Source organism: Xiphias gladius, chromosome 6 (genome assembly GCF_016859285.1).
Source record: "Xiphias gladius isolate SHS-SW01 ecotype Sanya breed wild chromosome 6, ASM1685928v1, whole genome shotgun sequence".
Taxonomy (NCBI): domain Eukaryota; kingdom Metazoa; phylum Chordata; class Actinopteri; order Istiophoriformes; family Xiphiidae; genus Xiphias; species Xiphias gladius.
The window spans coordinates 30,898,161-30,916,742 of record NC_053405.1 but is presented as its reverse complement, the minus strand read 5'-3'; the positions used below and the strand labels follow the sequence as shown (position 1 = coordinate 30,916,742).

The 18,582-nt window shown below is 38.4% G+C and overlaps 1 protein-coding gene across 4 annotated transcripts in view; it reads left to right on the top strand.

Moving 5' to 3' along the window:
• LOC120790556 (cadherin-2-like) overlaps positions 1–16,648 on the top strand; it is a 93,032-nt gene extending 76,384 nt beyond the window's left edge. For all 4 annotated transcript variants that reach the window (XM_040128203.1, XM_040128204.1, XM_040128206.1 and 1 more), the window contains 2 exons: positions 7,742–7,903; positions 15,839–16,648. In XM_040128203.1, coding sequence (XP_039984137.1) covers positions 7,742–7,903; positions 15,839–16,045 — 369 coding nt within the window. In that variant the 3' untranslated portion in view covers positions 16,046–16,648. The remainder of the gene's footprint in view (positions 1–7,741; positions 7,904–15,838) is intronic.
• The last annotated feature ends 1,934 nt before the right edge of the window (positions 16,649–18,582 follow it).

Sequence of the window (18,582 nt, the reverse complement as noted above, 5' to 3'; positions counted from 1 at the left end):
TTTGACTTTAGGTTTAGTACTGAATATTCTCACATCGTTTTAACAATTCACACTAAACTGTGCATCCCCCTCACACGCGCATTCACACTCCCACACAATCACATTCAAACACACACCCATTCTCAGAAACAAACCATAAAAGACAAATAATGTTGCCACACACACACACACACACACCCCTCTTCTCTACAGTTTTCAATCATCTGTCCTCCAGCTAAGATTAAGTGTACTAGAAAAGAGGACATCAAAACCGTATGAATTGCTTTCTGTTTGAGAACAATTTCCTCTGTCCCTCCACACAGCTCCTCTGCTGGTGCCAAGCACATAAGCTGCTCTGCACTTCTGATGGGGAAATGTTTAAACCTCATTTACCTAGCCAACGAGACTAATAGCATGTCTTACTTTTTACAGCAGCTGCTCATTAAAGTGGCTGTAAAAGAAAGGGAGTTATACTGGATATCTACCAACATACACAAACTTACGAGAAATATTTTGTACCTATTCTTTTTGCAAGCTTAGTGTGTCTACTGGTATGTACTGTTTCCAGGAAATAGCCACAGCCTTGCACTCAGCCCAACACTAACAAAGGCTTTGACCTTCTCCTTGCCTATTCATCTTTTATTAAACTTTAAAAGTATGGAACTATTACAACCTCAGCAATGTTAAAAACTCACTCAGTACTGGTTGACAGTTTAGCTTTAAGACTGTTATGTACTACAAACCTGTATACTCAACTTGATTCGAATCAACTGTCGCTGATAGCAGCATGCTGAACTGCAGCCCGTACACAGTAAAATGCCTGAGAGATGCTTGGGGGCTTCAGAATAAAGCCCTGCCCCCTGCAGACTCACTGCTGCAGTTTGGTTTATAGTTATACAACTTTTAGTTCCCGTTAGTGTTAATAATTGTTTTGCATATTGAATTAAATACATTAATTATCTCTATTAATGCACTGTCATGATACAACACGCATACATGTTTGTAGATATTTATTTATTGTATAAATATTACACTAGTGTAATCATTACAATCGCAGTACAAGTTACAGTATCTGTTTAATGTAGCCTCAATGATTTGCAATGATAATGAAGCATATATTTTCTTTATTTCCACTCAGTACTTATCCTGTTAGAAGCTGTTGGGGGGCCTAATACTTGAAAACCCAAAAAACAAAAACGTTCAATATATTTAGAGGTCCAGATCTGGTATATACCCGGCTAACAGAACATTTTCCGGGACTACTCTCAGTTTTTGTAATTGATATTTGTGCTGCTACATGAATCAGATCGATCAAACAACATTAGGCCCAATATGGGCCTAATTAATATTAAGCCCATCTCGGTCCAATCAAGTTGAGACTACTAACTACAGTCAGCCCAAAAACTGGAATGTTTTTCCCCACCTTAAGGCAACAATAAAACTGCAGATGAAGGTGTTAGTCATGTTAGCAGTGTGGCTGCAGGAATGGTCCAATATGTTGGTCCAGACTGAAAGATATCAACAACCACTGGATGGATTGCCATAAAATTTTATACAGACATTCATGGAACCCAGAGAGTGGTTCCTAATTAGTTAAGCCCCAGAATTGTCATGTATCGCCACCAGCTAGTCAAAGTTTTTACTTATCAAGAAATATCATCAAAGAAATATAATTTAAAACATTTAGTAGAGGGATTGACAAAGAATTTGTTGGACCATTCGTGGCTCTTGGAAAAAAATACTACTGACTGAGCCACCATCGGGTCAAAATTTCAGTTTGACCAATGATGACATTCTCATCAGTCTCTGCTGTACACTGTGTGCAGTGTTCATGAACAAATGTTAGCATGCTAACATTCAAAACTAAGAAACTAAGGCAGTGAAAATGATAAACATTATACCTGCTTAACAAAAGCAGTCTAAGTACAGCCGCTAGCATGGCTTTAGACATCTTGTTTTACTTCATGTGTGGTTCAGAAGACAAATAATAACAATAATTACACACAATCTAACATTTTCAAGTCTGATTTAGTCTAATTTACTATGTGGTCTTTAATCTGATACATAATCTCATATCAGTATAACAGAATTCATTGGAGATTATACCCCAGTGTGACAGTCTGTTGAGCATGACCATAATGGCTGAAACATCTGTGTTGTTGTAGTTGTGTTTATGCAGGTCACTTCAACAGTGTACCACATATTGTTTCTGACTTAATCTACACCCACAACAACACCCTCTGTCATGTACCTTCCTCTTTCTACTGTTGCGTTTTTTATATTGAGACATTATTTGAGGACAGCCAGTTCTTTGCTGTACCTAAATGATGGTGCCAGACTGTAGCTCCAGATGTTGGCTACTGATCATGTTTTACTGAAATAGGAATTATTCAGTTAGGGTTAAAAGGCTAAAGGGGGGCCCAAAAGTTTTTTTTAAATTTTTCCTAAAACTACAAACTGTCAATTGAAACATAAATTGGAATATTTTTAACAAAAATACAATTTCTTTAATTTGAAAATTAGGTTTCAATTCCCCACTTCAATACTATCAATGTTCCGAAACATGTCAAACGTGTATTGACATGTTTGCATTTACATGTGTAACCAAATAACACTTAATGGCAAAAGTCAAACATCAGATAACCTATTACAAAGCACTTTCAGCAACAAGTAATACACATAATATAAAAGTTTAACTTAGTGTTTCTGTTGTTTGACCTTGAGTTAATGGTTTAGTCTCCATGATTCAATATATGGGAGGAACCACCTTTCATGCAATCCCTCTGCTATATAAACAGTGAATACAGAGTTAATGAAGAAAGTCAAGGTTTGCTTTTTCCTTTATTACTGCTACACTGTAACATATTGCACAGGCCTTGGATACTGTTGGGGCTTTATTCTATTTGACTAGATTGTTATTTTAGTTTTTTTTTTTCCCTACAGGCTGCCTGGGTCTTTATTTGTCTGGATTAAAGCTTAGAATAAAAAGCAAACTCAATTCTCAGGAACACACTTATGCTTTAACCATGCCAAGCAAGAGAAGTACACAATAACCTTCATTCACAGCAGTTGTTCCCTTGCTTATAATCCTTTCCTATAGCCAATATTACTGGGACCTATAAGGCTTATTAAAGGTTACATAATGCAGGATATGTATGGTCAATACCAACAGATGTTTGTCTTTGGTGGAGAGTAAAACAAAGTAAAATACTCAAGAAGAACTTTCACCAGAGATATTGTATTTCAAAGCACACAAGCAGGCAGAGGCTGGCGCTGTGGTCATTCTACCAAAAGGCCCCTATACACTATGTGATAGCAACAACATTGCAGGATCATGTCATGTCACACTGACATGTTAGACTGTACTAAAAAATACATGCAAGCAGAGACTTGTCTTCAGCTCATGTCACCCATCTGCACCATTCTCATATTTTAGAAATGCATTTTAGATGTTTATTTGTTCAAAAATGGTGCTTAGTACAGCATATTGACATGCCAAGGTGTTATCTGTGTGTTTATGTCTATGCGGACTTACCCAGTGTATTATCATGCAGGTGGGTCATAGCAGTAGTCACATTACGAGATTATTGTCCAAAACTTTTGACTCTGTCAGAATTTTGACACAAACTGTCTGTGGTCACAGAAGCTCAAAACAGACTGTTTTGGATTGATGACCAAACATTTCATCACAGTCCTCATTTGCCAGGGACAGCTCAAAATCTTACAGTGTATAGGAGCCTTAAATTGGATAGCCTTCTGTGGTCATGGAGTGCATACTCCCAAAAGAGTCAAGTCACACCCAGTTATATGCAAACTATGCAGTAATTAGTTAGCCTAATTAGGCTTCTAACTGGTCAAAAATCAGTAATTATTGGCTTCAAGTAATTTTTGTTGTGTTTAGCTTTCCAAGTTGTAGGTCTTACCTAATGTAGGTACACAACACATTTTTCCATCTTCTGGTACCCAAAGTATCCATGTATTAGTATGTAAGGGCTCAAATCATCGATACACAGTCTGTTTCCACCTGCGCAGACTCAAAAGATGCCCAGGGGCATGATATAGAGGAGTTGTTAGAAAGTATAAACTAAATGCAAATTGCCTCTGAGATGTGGGAGACAGCCAGGTGTGCTTGTTGTGGTAACCGACAACAACACAGAGAACAGCTTGATTGCAGATACAGGATCACAATGCCGATCAGTCTTGCATTCATTTGTGTCATCGTTGTACAGTGTGTGTACAGTTTTAAAAACACATATTTCAAAGTAAATATAGCATACTGCAAAGGTATTAACTAGTCTGTAGTTTTTTGTTGTTGTTGTTTTTTGTTTTTTTTTGCCTTTATTTTTCCAGGGTCATTTCACTGAGAGACAGCCTCTCTTTTACAGGAACACCCTGATTACATTCACACCCATTCATTACATTACTCATATATTGATTGCTCAAAGGCACCAATGGTGTTGATGAGGGAGGGGCCAGCGCTGCTTTCTCTCTTTTCCCAACCAGATTTAATTCTGCCAGTCTTGAATTGACAACCTTCTGGTCACAAGCTTACTTCTCTAACCTTTAGGCCACCACTGCCTAAAGTAAACCACTGCTTCTCACGTCAATATAGTGGCAATGGCAAAAAATAACTGCTCAGTTGGAGCTGAAAATGTATATGACATGCTCAAAGCTAAACATGCTGAAAACTATGTTTGACTCATGTGAGGAAAGAGTCAGCCTGCCATCTTTAAACCTGTATGTGTGAACAAGATGGAAATCATAAACCCACATCTTGCTTCTTAACTATCCTGAAATGGGTTTTGGTGCCTGTCACTCTCTCTTAGTAGAAAGCCAAGATTTTTATATGGAGCCACAGCAGTGTTTTGCATGTTCTAGTGCAACTATGTACACATTACATTACTGCCAGTACTTTTCCAAAGCATAACAATAGTTTTTTGAATTTTTGAATTTTCCTACCTTCCAGACAGTTGTTGTTTTCTCTTCCGTGCCATACAATATGAAACTCAACTTGCATAAACATGAGCTTGAGTTAGGTCATCCATCACAGTGAATATATGCGTGATAATGCAGTACAGGTTTTTAAAGTTATTCTGCATGTACAATTCTTTGACCATGAACAATGAAATAAATGCCAACTAATGAACAAAAATTCAAAAAACTATAACTTGCTCTAAAACATAAGTATACTTAGTTGGCAGTAAAGGGCTGAAACATGCATAAATGCTGGTATAGCTTTTCAAATGGAGTCCTTAGAAAAGTGAGCACAGGCAAAAGGTCCCTACAGAGAGGACATCAGTCTATCTGGTCCTTGTAAGTACAGAAATACAGGAAGGACACAGCATTTCCTTTCTCCCTGCCAGGTTGTTGCGGGACTCTCAGCTGCTGTCCAGTGAAAAGTAATCTGTCTGTCGGCCATTATGTGAACAAAGCCCAAGGTCAGTCCATAGCATGCCGTTATTGTCCTAAAAAGGCTGCTTTAGTTGATTTTCCTAGAGATCAGAGAGCATGAAATGGTTTCTGGACAGTTGCTGCAGTGACTCAGACACTACCATTCAGCATAAACAGATCAGAGGCTTTGACACACACACTTCCCTTCTGCCCGCTGACTATGCTGATGTTGTGTAAAAGAAGGTGAAAGACAGAATGTGTTTCTTTAAGTGGATGCAAATTAGATAGCATTAGAATCAGGTTCACTCCTCCTTGAGGATAGATGATGTAGGAGAAATGGTAGACATTGCAATAGAGTTCATTTGAGCCAATGAAATTTTCACAACATCAGCTTTTAAATACAGATGCACCATAATGGTAGTGATAATTCCATTTACTGTAAGTGTGTGTGAGTCCCGATAAAGACTGCTGCTTTCATGAATCAGTCAAATTCATTATAAGTGTTGGCACTCTTTTGGTATTTTTATAGCCAGTGGCATGCAATGCTCATGGCATTAGGGAGAATTCATTATTAACAAACCCTAACAAACCTGCCTGTCATTATATAATAAAGTTCAAGCCCAGAACTAATTTTTCTCATTTAGCTTGAGTTTTGAATTTAATGCAGTGCAAATATTCTGCCAGGTGTTTGAAGTTGAATTCATCTTTAAGGACATTCCGGTGGTAACAGTCCTTTATGTGGAATCACAATGATACAGAAAATAACCACATTTACAGTTAGAAATCATACCGTAGTGCAGAAAGACTAAAAATGTGGTCCCGTCTTTTGCAGTTTTTTTTTTTTTTTTTTGATTGTGGATGTTGACTTTTGTTAGATTTGGCTCTAAATACAACAATTGAGTCAGTCCTGTCATTCAGTGAGAAGGTTTATTACAGCCTTTACATCATGGTATTATTGGGGAAATCTTGTATTGATCCTTTAGACGATTCACAACCGATAGTGGATTCTTATTATACTCACACTATTGTGTATTTTAAACACTGTACAGCCATGATTTTACCATCTCATATTGTCCATTGCAGTAACAACAGGTAAGCTTCTGTTGTAATTCTAAATGTGATGCTTTAGGTGATTAATGTGCTCTGCTTGATAGCCAGAGACAGCCCCCTACACCTGCAAAATACCACAAAAGTATAGGCAAAGAAAAAACTCTGCTATAGAAAAAAACACACCCATATAAAAATTGATCCCAAAATGTTTTCACAATGATAGAAGTATGAGATAGTGAAGGTCAATCATACTGCTATAGGGCAGAAAGAAGAAAAAAAAGAAAAACACAGTGTGAGTGTTGATACATTATATCAGCATATCAAGTTAATAAGGCATCACATTCTCTTTCCTTTTAGATGTCAAATGTCCAAATATGAGTTTTTATCACTGGTTCAATTTAACAACTCCTCACAAAATCTGGAAATGTATGTGTCTGTCTTGTATTGGCTTTCACGATTCCACCATTACACAATAAATGTCAAAGAATTTTGCAATATTTATAGGAAGTAAGCAAAAAATCATCAGGTCACAATGTAGGCATAAGTAATAACTACAACTGTAATATGGGTTCACACTTGAAGGCAACTGGAGGACTGCAGGTGAAAGTGGCCAAATTGTGTTTTTTAGCTGTGCTAGTGACCTTGCTATAGGGATAGCAAAGTTGCTCTGTTCGTTGGTTGGTCAGTCGGTCGGTCCATCTTGGTCCAGACTGAAATATCTTGACAGGTATTAGCTAGACCCCATAAAATTTGGTACAGTCTTTCATGGTTTCTAGATTATTAATCCACTTGACTATGTTAATCCTCTGACTTTTCGTCTAGCACAATCACCGGTTCATTTTTAATATGTCCGTTGCTTTGGTTTATGGCCAATTACCTGAAAAACTAATGAGATTCCCATTGTTAGTGTGTATCACCTAACAGGAGTATTGATCAGAAATCATTTATTTTTCCACATTCATGACCACTGATGCTTTTCATTCCAGCTATACAGGAAACCAGACTGACAAACACCAACAAGAAGGATCAACAGTTTAATTTGTGCAAGGCTCGTGATTATTTATGCTCACTCCCAAAAACATCGTGGAATCTGATATATGAGAATCCTGGTGGTGATGTGGTTTAAGGACAATGTTGTGGATTTGTAGTCGATGGAATGTCTCAAAATGAACTGAGGGTCTAAGGATATAGGGTGTGCTGTACAGGTTGAAATATCCCTTGAGACAAATTGTGTTATTTGGTTATATATATTAAATCTACTTGACTTGACTTAATTAATGCCTACATGGGAATGTGTGGCTTTGTGTGCTTGTGTGTTTAGGACTACGATCTGAGTCAGCTGCAGCAGCCTGATGCCCTGGAGCCAGATTGTGTCAAAGTGGGGATCAGACGTCTGGATGAGAGGCCACTCAATCATGACCACCAGTATCCCCTCCGCTCTGGTGCCCCCCACCCTGGAGACATAGGAGACTTCATCCATGAGGTACGACAACACACAGGCTTTGTGTGTGTTGGACAAATACTGCAATCTAGGATCCACAAACCCCATGCTGCCTTTTCCCAATTTAAACCTCAAAAACAACATCTTTGAGTAAAATGTAAGTGTTCTTGTCAGTCTAAACCCGCAAGTGTGAGCACTGAGATTCAATCTTTTCACCCAGATTCCGTTATGATGTCAGGCACATGCGCTTGTCATGACAATGAAGTCATGAATCAACTTGAGTGAAATACAAGTTGTCTGTTCGACCGCAGTACGCAAACACTATGTCCAGAAAAAGTAAGCTTTGCCAATGTTAGATCTTTAGCTTCTCTTATTTCCTTTTCTATCCTTTGGTATAAAGCATTAAAGACCTGCCAGGATGCGTGCCATTTACCTCATCATCTTACAAAATTTAGGAATACTGAAGTTCAAACAGTTTTTCAAACAGTTGCAGCTCATAGCTATTCAGAGCTGCCAGTATGGGAACTCACCCACAGTAACGTTCAAACAGCTTGATTACTACTAATTAAAAGAATGCAGTGCCAATATTTAAACAGGGAAGCATATACAGAAATTATCACAAAAAAATTATGCAGCTTGAAAATATATTTAGTTCTAGGCTCAGTTGTACACAGTCTCTTCCCCTGGTATGAAAGAAAATACAAGTTATCAGTGATCACAGACAGGTGAACATGGCATCTTGGTATGACTTATGAGAAACCAGAACAGAGGGTGTCATATTAAAACAGCTAAAAAAAAAAATAGTAAATCAAAAATAGAGGGAACAGCTTCATTAACCAGATGTCTCAAAATCAGACGACAAGAAAAAAAAAACAAAGTTAGGAACTTTTTAGAGAACGCAGATATGAGTGCAGGGAAGACTTACCTGCATTACATCGACACAGATCAGGAGGCTCCAAAGTAGGCGAAATGTTTGAACAATGAATTCCAAAGTAATCAAGAATCCCTGAATGCTAAACTTGAAGAGATCAACTCGGCCATCCAAACCTTAGCCAACGATTTTAAAGCGGTGAAACACAGGGACACAAATGCAGAAAAAACCATAAGCGTTTAGGAGGATGACTTGGAGAAGGAAAATGCCCTGGTCAAGGAGCTATACAAACAAGTGTCATATTCCATCATCAAATTGATGACCTTGAGTTGCGTGGCAGAAGAAATGAATACAATAAAATAATTGAGGATCTGAAAAAGAAAAAGCTAAGGGTTGGAATACAATACTACACCCTTCCCAACCCATTGTGACCATATATGGAGAAAAGTTAACATAACATCTGAGGTGGCACAGAAAGAGCTGCAGAAGTGGTTGCAGTATGACTGTATCCTTGGACACAACTAATGCCAGTCCGGAATGACTACAGTGAGTTTCCAACAACAATCTCTGTGAGCTTTCTTTTTAATATGCTGCTTATAGACACTACGAAGAGATCATTGAGGAGGCGTGAATATAAAAAATGTATTAGTAATTTAGGAAACAAGCGTTTCATAGGCCCTATTAGTTTTTCATGGGTCTTTTTTTGGCAGTGTCTTTATTATAGTAATATCCGCCTTGTTAGTATTTAATTTGTTACGCAATTTTTTCATCATTGGTGGTAATCACTGTTAAGTTTTGGCCTCCATCTGGTTATCAATGATATTAGGCTACGTCTACTTGGAGATTAACTGGTTTCTCATCTTATTAGCTATAACTGTTAATCAGCATTATTGTGGGTTGTTGTTTTTGTTTTTGTCGTCATGTGTCATGTTTGCATGTGCTACAGTGAATATAATGAAAATAATTTCGTAGAATGTAAATGGAATCCAGAACCCTTAAAAAGATTTAAAATTATATCTGATTTAAAATCTCTTGATTGTGTCATAGCAATGTTGCAAGAAACGTATCTTTCAAAGGAAGAAACTTTAATAATAATGAAACGGAACAAAATCCTCCTGAGGAATTTTTATTTTTATTTCACGAAAATTCTGTTTACAGCCCTGGATGTGATCACAGATAAAGACAGACAATGGATGATAGTCTCACGTGAATATGAGAACAACAAAATAATTCTAGTAAATTTATATACACCAAATCTGGTGCAAGCCAACTTCTTATCAGCATTACATATTCAGCCAGCAATGTTTTGAAACATACTATTACTTGTTGGTGGTGATTTTAATGCAGTAAGCTATGCGTCTGTAGATTGCTCTGGTCACCCTTTACCAAGCCTTCAAAGAATTACTGGAGATACAGTCATTAACAGATGCAAGGCATCTAATAAACACACACTCAGGAGAGTATACATTCCATTTGCACACACATAATTCCTACTCCAGAATTGACTAACTTCTTTTTGTCAAACTCTTTATTGGAGAACATTGTTGATACCACTCTACATAGCATCAGTATTTTGGACCATGCCCCTGTATCAGTATCCTTTTGCCCCAGTTTTATTCTGATATCAAAATCTAAACAGTGGAACCTTAATAACTCCCTGTTAAATAATAACAAATTTGTTACTTTAATACAATAAAAAATTAAAGAGTTTATTAAATTAAATATGACTCCTGAAATCCCCATACAGACAGTTTGGGAGACCTTTGAGGCAACCTGCAGGGGTTAGATTATTAGCTTTTTGTCAAATAAGAACATAGACAAGCTATGAAGGCAAGAGGAAGTGTTATCCAAGCTGAAAAAACTCAAACAGAAACACTTATCATGACAAGGGATCATGATATTCTTAACACCTTTAGAAGTTTTTTCTCATTACTATATAAGTTTTAATGTAAAATTGAACAGCAAGACTTTGATAATGTCTGAATGAACATACCCATTCCAAAGTTGAACGAACAAGAAAAAAAAAACTTGTGGCCCCCATCTCAGGGATAGAGATTCAGAATACTATTAAATGTTTATTAAATAGTAAGTCACCAGGTTGTGATGGTTACACCAAAGAATTTTATGTGTTTTTCAAAAGAAATCCCACTACTGTTACTTTTTTTATATTATATTACAGAAAAGCAAATGATGCCGCTAACAATGAGGACAGCCATCATATCATGGCTGCCAAAACCGTTTGGATGTAGAGAACTACAGGCCTTTAAGTCTGCTTAACCTCTTGCTTAAAATTTTAGCAAGAGGTTTAGAAAAAGTTGTATCCAATTTAATTCACATCAAGTAGGTTTATCCCAGGGTGGCTTTTATCCAATAATATGAGGAGGCCTCTGCAAATTATCCAGCTTTTTCCAGCATTTAGTGCTAATTTAATCACATTCTAGAAAAGATCTTAGAAGGTGGGCTATGTTGCCCGTTGTACTTATGGGGCAAAGAAGTTCTGAACGTGAACATTCTTGCAGTATTGACTTTTTCATTTTCTTCTTACCTGTGTATATTCCAAAATCTTGTTTTGATAATATAAACAGAATTTTCTCCATTTTTCTGTGGAAGAACAAGACGCTTAGAATCAATCAGAAAATAGTAATCATGCTTAGAGGTAGAGGGGGTCTGGGAGTTCCAGATGTGTATCTGAATTATCTTGCTTTTAATGCCAGATACCCCCTAATCTGGGTCTATGATAAGAGAATAGACAATGGTAGCTGGAATTGGCTGTAGGAGCATATGGTAATGGTCAAGAATAAATCAATTTCATTATCATAAGTGTGGTCAGACCTATCCCGCCTACAAAGTTTAATAATGGTATTGGTAGTAATTAATAATGGTAAGTTCCATCCGTCCATCCACCATTATGGCACAATACAGCCTTTAAAGCTGCAGGGAATCCACTGTTAAACTGTATGGCAGCAACATAATTTACAGAAATATCACAAATTGCAGAGAAAGGGGAGATTTTATCTTTCAAGGATCTTAGAAGGAGATACAATTTGAATACAGACACTTTCTCACAATATGCCCAATTAAAAATCAGTTTTCTCAAAACTTCCCAAATTACATTTTAAGTATAATTATGAGACAGATAAAAAAGTCAGATCTTTAGCATTAAATAGGGATAATGTCTCAGGTCTGTACTAGATGTTGATTCACTCCTTTCTGAATCTCAATATCCAGACTCAATGGGAGCAAGACTTAGGGGATTCACTCACCTCTGCAGAGTGGTACAGAATCTGGAAGGATTCTGCAGTAATTTCCAAGTCAGTCAGATCTGAGTTATACAATTTAAAATACAACAGAGAGCTTATATCACTCCCTTCAGAAAAAAAAAAATAGACCCAAGTTTTTGTAATTTATGCTGGCATGGTTGTGGACAAATGGGAACGTTGATTCATATGCTTTGGCACTGCCCTGTAGTCAAGTTTTTCATTGGATTTCAGGATTAATGAATATTATCTCTCTGTGTCCTGTGGTTGTCTTGTTTGGGGATAGGGCTGCACAGCTAAGGTAAAAAAAAAAAAAGACAGGAAAATATCAGGCTTAGCCTTTTTGGCTGACTAAAGATTTATTTTGTTAAACTGGAAGATTCACAAGTCAAAATGATTCTCAATAGAATTTCGGTTACTTGAACTTCTTGACCTCCCCGGAACAGATAGCTGATATGATCAGCGATACAAAATGCAGTTCTGAAACAAATTGGGATCAGGTTTGAAAACACTTTTCAGGATTGCATATTTGCAAATTATACAGACTGCAGTCCTAAACAGTTCCCACAGTTTAGTCTGTCAAGCAGACCCTGCGTATTGTGTTATATTGTATTTTTGGTTGTTGTGGTTACTGTTGTTAATATGATGTTGTTTTCTGTTTTGTAAGCCTATCTTGTATGAATATAAAATTGTAAATTAAAAAAAAAACAAGTATCACTGATGTATCAGTGATATGTGATGATGAGTGGTTGGCAGGAGGATGCATGCTGTCAGCCAAACTTAATTTGTTCAAGAAACAGACCTAGTGTAGCAAGAGAGTGACAGGCAGACAAACACAGACAGTACATTGTCAGTGTAATTCTTAATGAGCTTTGCAAATGGTCAAGATTAGCTGGCCACGTGGCGACAGACTGGATACCTAATTGGAGGTAAATCCATTGATTTACTTAATCCAACAGACTGGCTGCAAATCATCCACAGTTCTTTAAAACTTTGGGGTTTTGGGAACTCTGTCACTTCCATTTTTTTACTATATACAGTGTGTATATATTTCCAGAACCTGATATTTGTTGCCAATATTTAACATCTTTAAATTTAAACATTTTACCAAATGCTGTTAAGTAATATCTCCCCAGAAACATCTGAAATAAAAAAAAGACAATAAAGAGCATATAGAGCAATGGTCTGGAAGGAGCATTCAGGTCCTAGTAGGCTTCAAATGAACCAGTTCGAAAGAGGTGGTCTGACCACATGTGAAGGCAAGGCGAAAAGCCTACCGTCATAGCCCCCACCTTGCTCCCTGATCTCCTCTCAAAAATTCTTTTGTTTGTCCCAAAGGGATTCTTGGTGTTGCACTCAATTTTACACATGAAAAGAGCCACAATGAGTTGTGTGAAAAATTAAAACCTTTCACACTTTCAAACACCTGGACAACCCCTGCATAATGTGGGTTGTGAATGTTGAGCTGTCTGTTTGAGTAGGTTAATGTACAACATTGACTACACTGACTTGAATGCACATTATAATGTGTAAAAGTCCAGTAATGACCCCATACATGGCTTCAGCTTCACTGAAGAGGTGAACATACTATCAGTGATGTCAGTGTCTGCTCTACATTTAAACCTTCCTTAAAGCAGTACACCCTCTTAGATTGATTAACATGACTCTCTTAGTTAATCAGATAGGCTTCATGAAGAGACTGAACACTTCCTTCATCAGCACTGATAACTCTGATCACATCTCAAGAGCACCGCACCCGGCAGTAGGGCATCTCAGGTGTTAAGAATCATCATTGTCGATGTAGCCAATCCATGTTGCTCTCTGTGCTCTGGCTGCTTCCAATTGAGTGTGTGCATGTGTGTGTGCGCCTTTTTGTTCGGCTGCATAAAGACATCTGCCAAGCGCAGCTATGAATAATGAGCAGGAGCTGTCAGACATGGCAAGCTGAACTAGACAGCTTAATCCGGCAGACATGGCAAGCCAATGCTTCTCACCCTGCCTCTCCCTTTCCCTCCCTGTGTTAATTCTCTCTTCCCATTAAGTATCAGAGTGGCATGAATGTCTTCAGTCAGACGACAGACGTGGCCCACAAAACATTTTCACAGTTTATCAGATTAACTGCTTTCATTTCAACCATTCTGAGCAAAGACAAAAAAACACCCATTTTCTGGACTTTTAGTTTGGGCAAAATTTTGTAAATGTTAATTTTAGTGATGGTACATTCATTCTGCCAGTGTAGAGGTTCTTGGACTGAGTTCATAAGTGTGCATGTGTCTGAAATATGTATGTGTGTGGGAGGGGGATGTGGGTTTAAATTCAGGCTACGCTGGGTAATCTCCTGAATCTCCTCCTAGAGATAGAGGCTGCATCTGCCCAACCTGACCCAAATCCTACTCTCTTATATGCTGCTCCATAATCCCCCCCACTCCCTACTGTCCATCTCAGCCCCTTCTCTCTCTCTCTCTCTCTCTCTCTCTCTCTCTCTCTCACACACACACACACACACACACACACACACACACACACACACACACACACACACACACACACACACACACAGACACATCCTTGTTTTACTATATTAATGGAGACGCATCATTTACCTAATGCATTGCCTAGCCCTTCACCTTAACCTTGACCATCACAACTGAATGCCTAACCTTAACCATAGCCTAAACCTAATTCTAACCCTAACTCTAAAAGCAAATCTTAACCCTGAAACAACCATTTAAACTTGAAGGGTCCAGCATTTTGGTCCCCACAAAGCCTTCGGACCCCACAAGTATAGGGGGCTCCCAGTTTTCTCACCCCACAAATACAGTAAAACAAGCCCTCTCTCTCTCTCTCTCTTCTTCATGTTTCAATCTTGTGCCTGTTCTCTGGGGGATGAAGTAAAGGCGGAGGCAGTAATTTAGAGGTTAGACAGTCTGGCTTGTGATTAGAAGGCTGACATTTGACAAGTCCCACTTATTTAGGAAGCAGGTCAACGAAGGTCATCAGCTGTGGTTTCAGGGGTTTTTACACGGGTCTTACAATGCATGAACACAGGTTTCTGTAATACCCTTACGTTTACTATAAAATTACTAGAGAAATATTATAGGATTACAATAATCCTGCGTTAGATGTAGTCAGACTCTTGTAGATCTCTCAACCATAAATTCTGCTTTTCTCAGTCTCAAAGATACTGTGGAGTGTGTGAGTTTTTCCGCTAACTTGCAAACATGGCAGTGTCCACTTTTAATTAACTGAAAGCTGACAGCTCTGCTTAGCATTTATTTTAGACAATGTTTTGTGGTTTAGAAGTGATATTTTGAACTCCAAGGAACCCGTGACATGAGTATGGTATGAGTGTGCATGAATGTGAAGGTTTTATCAGTAATATTACTCCCCTGCCTCAGCAACCACTGATAAGGTGCTATTGAGCAACAAACTGAACCCCCAGCTGATCCACTGGTGTGTAATCACCATCAGTATATTATTGTACTGGGTCTCTTGTGAATCTATCATAATGTATGAATGTGATGCAGGATCATGGTGAAAAGGAGCCTGGTTAAAATAAAAATATGAAAAATCCTTCCCTGAACAGTTTTAGTCTAATTTTCAAATCACCTCGTTTTTTACCCTCCTGTCTACATTTTTATTTTCAGTCGAACAAGATTCATAAAAGAGCACCAATGTTTATTTAATATTAGGTCCCTATTTAAATTAATGTACACTCTTCCACAGTCTGGCAGTCCTGGAGTAGCTGTTTAGTTTCACCTTGGAGATCAAAAAAGATCCCCTTATATGCTACTATTATTTCCTGATGCTCTTTGTTCACCTTCCTGTCTCCTCAAATTTTCTTTCCAGGGCCTAAAGGCAGCAGATAACGACCCCACCGCTCCCCCATATGACTCCCTGCTGGTGTTTGACTATGAGGGCAGTGGCTCCACTGCCGGTTCCCTCAGTTCCCTGTACTCCTCCTCAAGCTGCGGAGACCAGGACTATGACTACCTCGGCAACTGGGGGCCACGCTTCCGCAAGCTGGCCGACCTGTATGGTGGAGGGGAGGATTAGGACCCTTAACCCCCACCAACAAAAACCACCCTCCCCACCCTACCCTTGCTCCGAGGCTCAGGTGTGGGTGGGGTTAAGGAAAGAGGATATGGGTAAACATGGGGTTTGGATTGGCGCTTCTGTTTTACCACAGGACAGCTTGTAAAGAGTCTTGCTGCCTCTTGAGGACAGTTGATAACACTAGAGACCATCCTGACCTAGCAAGGCCTGGTAGTGGGGAGCATTCAGGCTAATGGACATTTTCATCCGAGCACTAGCCCCAGAGCTAACAAATGTGAGCAGCCAGAACAGTGCACTCAGAGGGGATGTTCTCTCTGGGATGGTTAAGAGCTACGACAGCCATGCTACAGATGCTCATTACACTTGAATCTCACAGTACAGGAGCACTTGGGTCAAATGTGCCTTTTTGTACATTCTTTTGATTGTGTTCAGTATTGATTCTGTACATTGCTTTAAAGCTCCTGGTGTTTTGCAACGGCAACTGGAGGAGCACTTCACCATGATAATGACTGCATGCATGTGTGTTTGGGTGCCACCTTATTATTTGTGTTTTTGTGTGTGTGTGTGTGTGTGTGTGTGTGTGTGTGTGTGTGTGTGTGTGTGTGTGTGTGTGTGTGTGTGTGTGAGAGAGAGAGAGAGAGAGAGAGAGAGTCATTTCCACAGAGACACACTGGATGGACGCTCTAAAAGGCAAAGCCTACTTGAGACTCCTTGGATTATCCTACCAGCAAAAACATGGTTTTTCTGTACAGCTCTGGGTGTTAAAGGTTTTCTTTGACAGTCTGATTCAGTCAGAAAGTGATAGCTACACTCCCAATATTTGACAGTGTGTAGGTCTTATGTAATCACAGACGTTAGCAGAACCTCTGTGATTACTTAGATCTGAAATGACCAAGTTTAGTCTTAACATACACGCAATACTGATCCCTGAAAACACATTCTCCTCTGGTCAGCAGCTTAAAAAATAACTGTTGTCATTATTGATATTACACAGTGGAACACCTTTCTCTGTGTTACTTTGATACTGTACATTTGTCACCTGGCTTTCTGAAGCGCATGTGTGTAATGTATAATTGGCAGCCTCATTTTACAACATTGCTCTGTTATTAATGTGACTGACTGCCTGTGTTAACAAAGCCGGCCAAAATCGCAAGTTTTAATTTTCTCTCTGCTCTCCCACAAAGATTTTCCTCTGCAAACTCTGATCATTCAACATCACATCACGCCAAAGCCTTGACTGAATTGCTATAAAGAATGTCTGCCTACCCTGGCTTTCAAAACACTCAGATAGTCAAGGACATTTAGTGCCACAATGAATTTAAATAACTTTGTATCTAAATCTGGGACGTTTTTACAAGCAGAAAATGTTATTTGTAGTGCAGCTTAAATATTGTGGTTATTTCCTTGCCGTGCTTTCACAAATTGGAGAATTGTAGAATGACAAAATACAGAAGCAAAGTGGTAAAAAACACAATCGAATAAAAATCATTCTGTTTGGAATTTTTATTTACTGATGAATATGAGCAAGTGGTGAACAGAATATAAAGTGACTGAGTGATGATAAATTATATTCATCTCTGCTGCTTAAAATAACTAGTCCAACACCATTCCTCTGTAATGTCTAGATGTGCAGTATCTGTACCTCTCCTAATACATCTTCCAAATATTACAGAGCAGCTGCACCACATTCAACACAATGATAAAACAAGATCTCAGTCAGTCCACCTGAGGAATATATCAGCTTACTTGTCATCTACACCAAAAAACAATTTAATTAATTGCCAAACAAGCTCTGCATTTGAGTTTGTATGTGGGAGAAGGGGAAATTCCCTGAACAAGGCCGACATGTTTAGCATTACCTGTCCACCAAACACTACAGCTATAACACTGAAATATGTGTCGGTACCATAGTATCAGTGCTTCAATTCGTCATTATTACCATATTTTCCCAAATATAAGATGATCTGATTATAAGATGACTCCCCTATTCCAACGTCCATTTTTGGAAAACTCTGAAGATAAACATTATAGTCATAATCAAACTTGTCCTGTTAGGAAAGTTTATCCAAAATACTATTAGTATTGCCCTTCCTAAACAATCTTTCCATTAACTTAAATCCCATATGGAGCTTGTTTAACTATGTGTGCAAGAGCAGTTAATTCTTCACAGTTTTTAACAGTCACATACCCATACACCTCTGTTGGGCTTCTGACAGTCAGAATAATTTTCTCTGACAGTTAACATGCTGCAGTCTTTTTCAGCTCCTCATCATGATATTTTGTGATAGCAGTAATCCTTGGCCAATTGATGAATCAGACCCTGGTCTTTTTCAGCAGAAGAGATAGATAAATTAAATGTTATTCATGGGGAATTTATTTTCTGTGGCAGCAAAACACAAGCCATCATAAAGTACTGTGCAAAAAAAAAACACATTAAAAGGACATGAAGGAACTTGATATCCCAGCAACAGTAAGCCGGCAACACATAATGCAAAACACTCTCTTAATGCAGGCTCACTCTCTTGGAGCTGATAGTT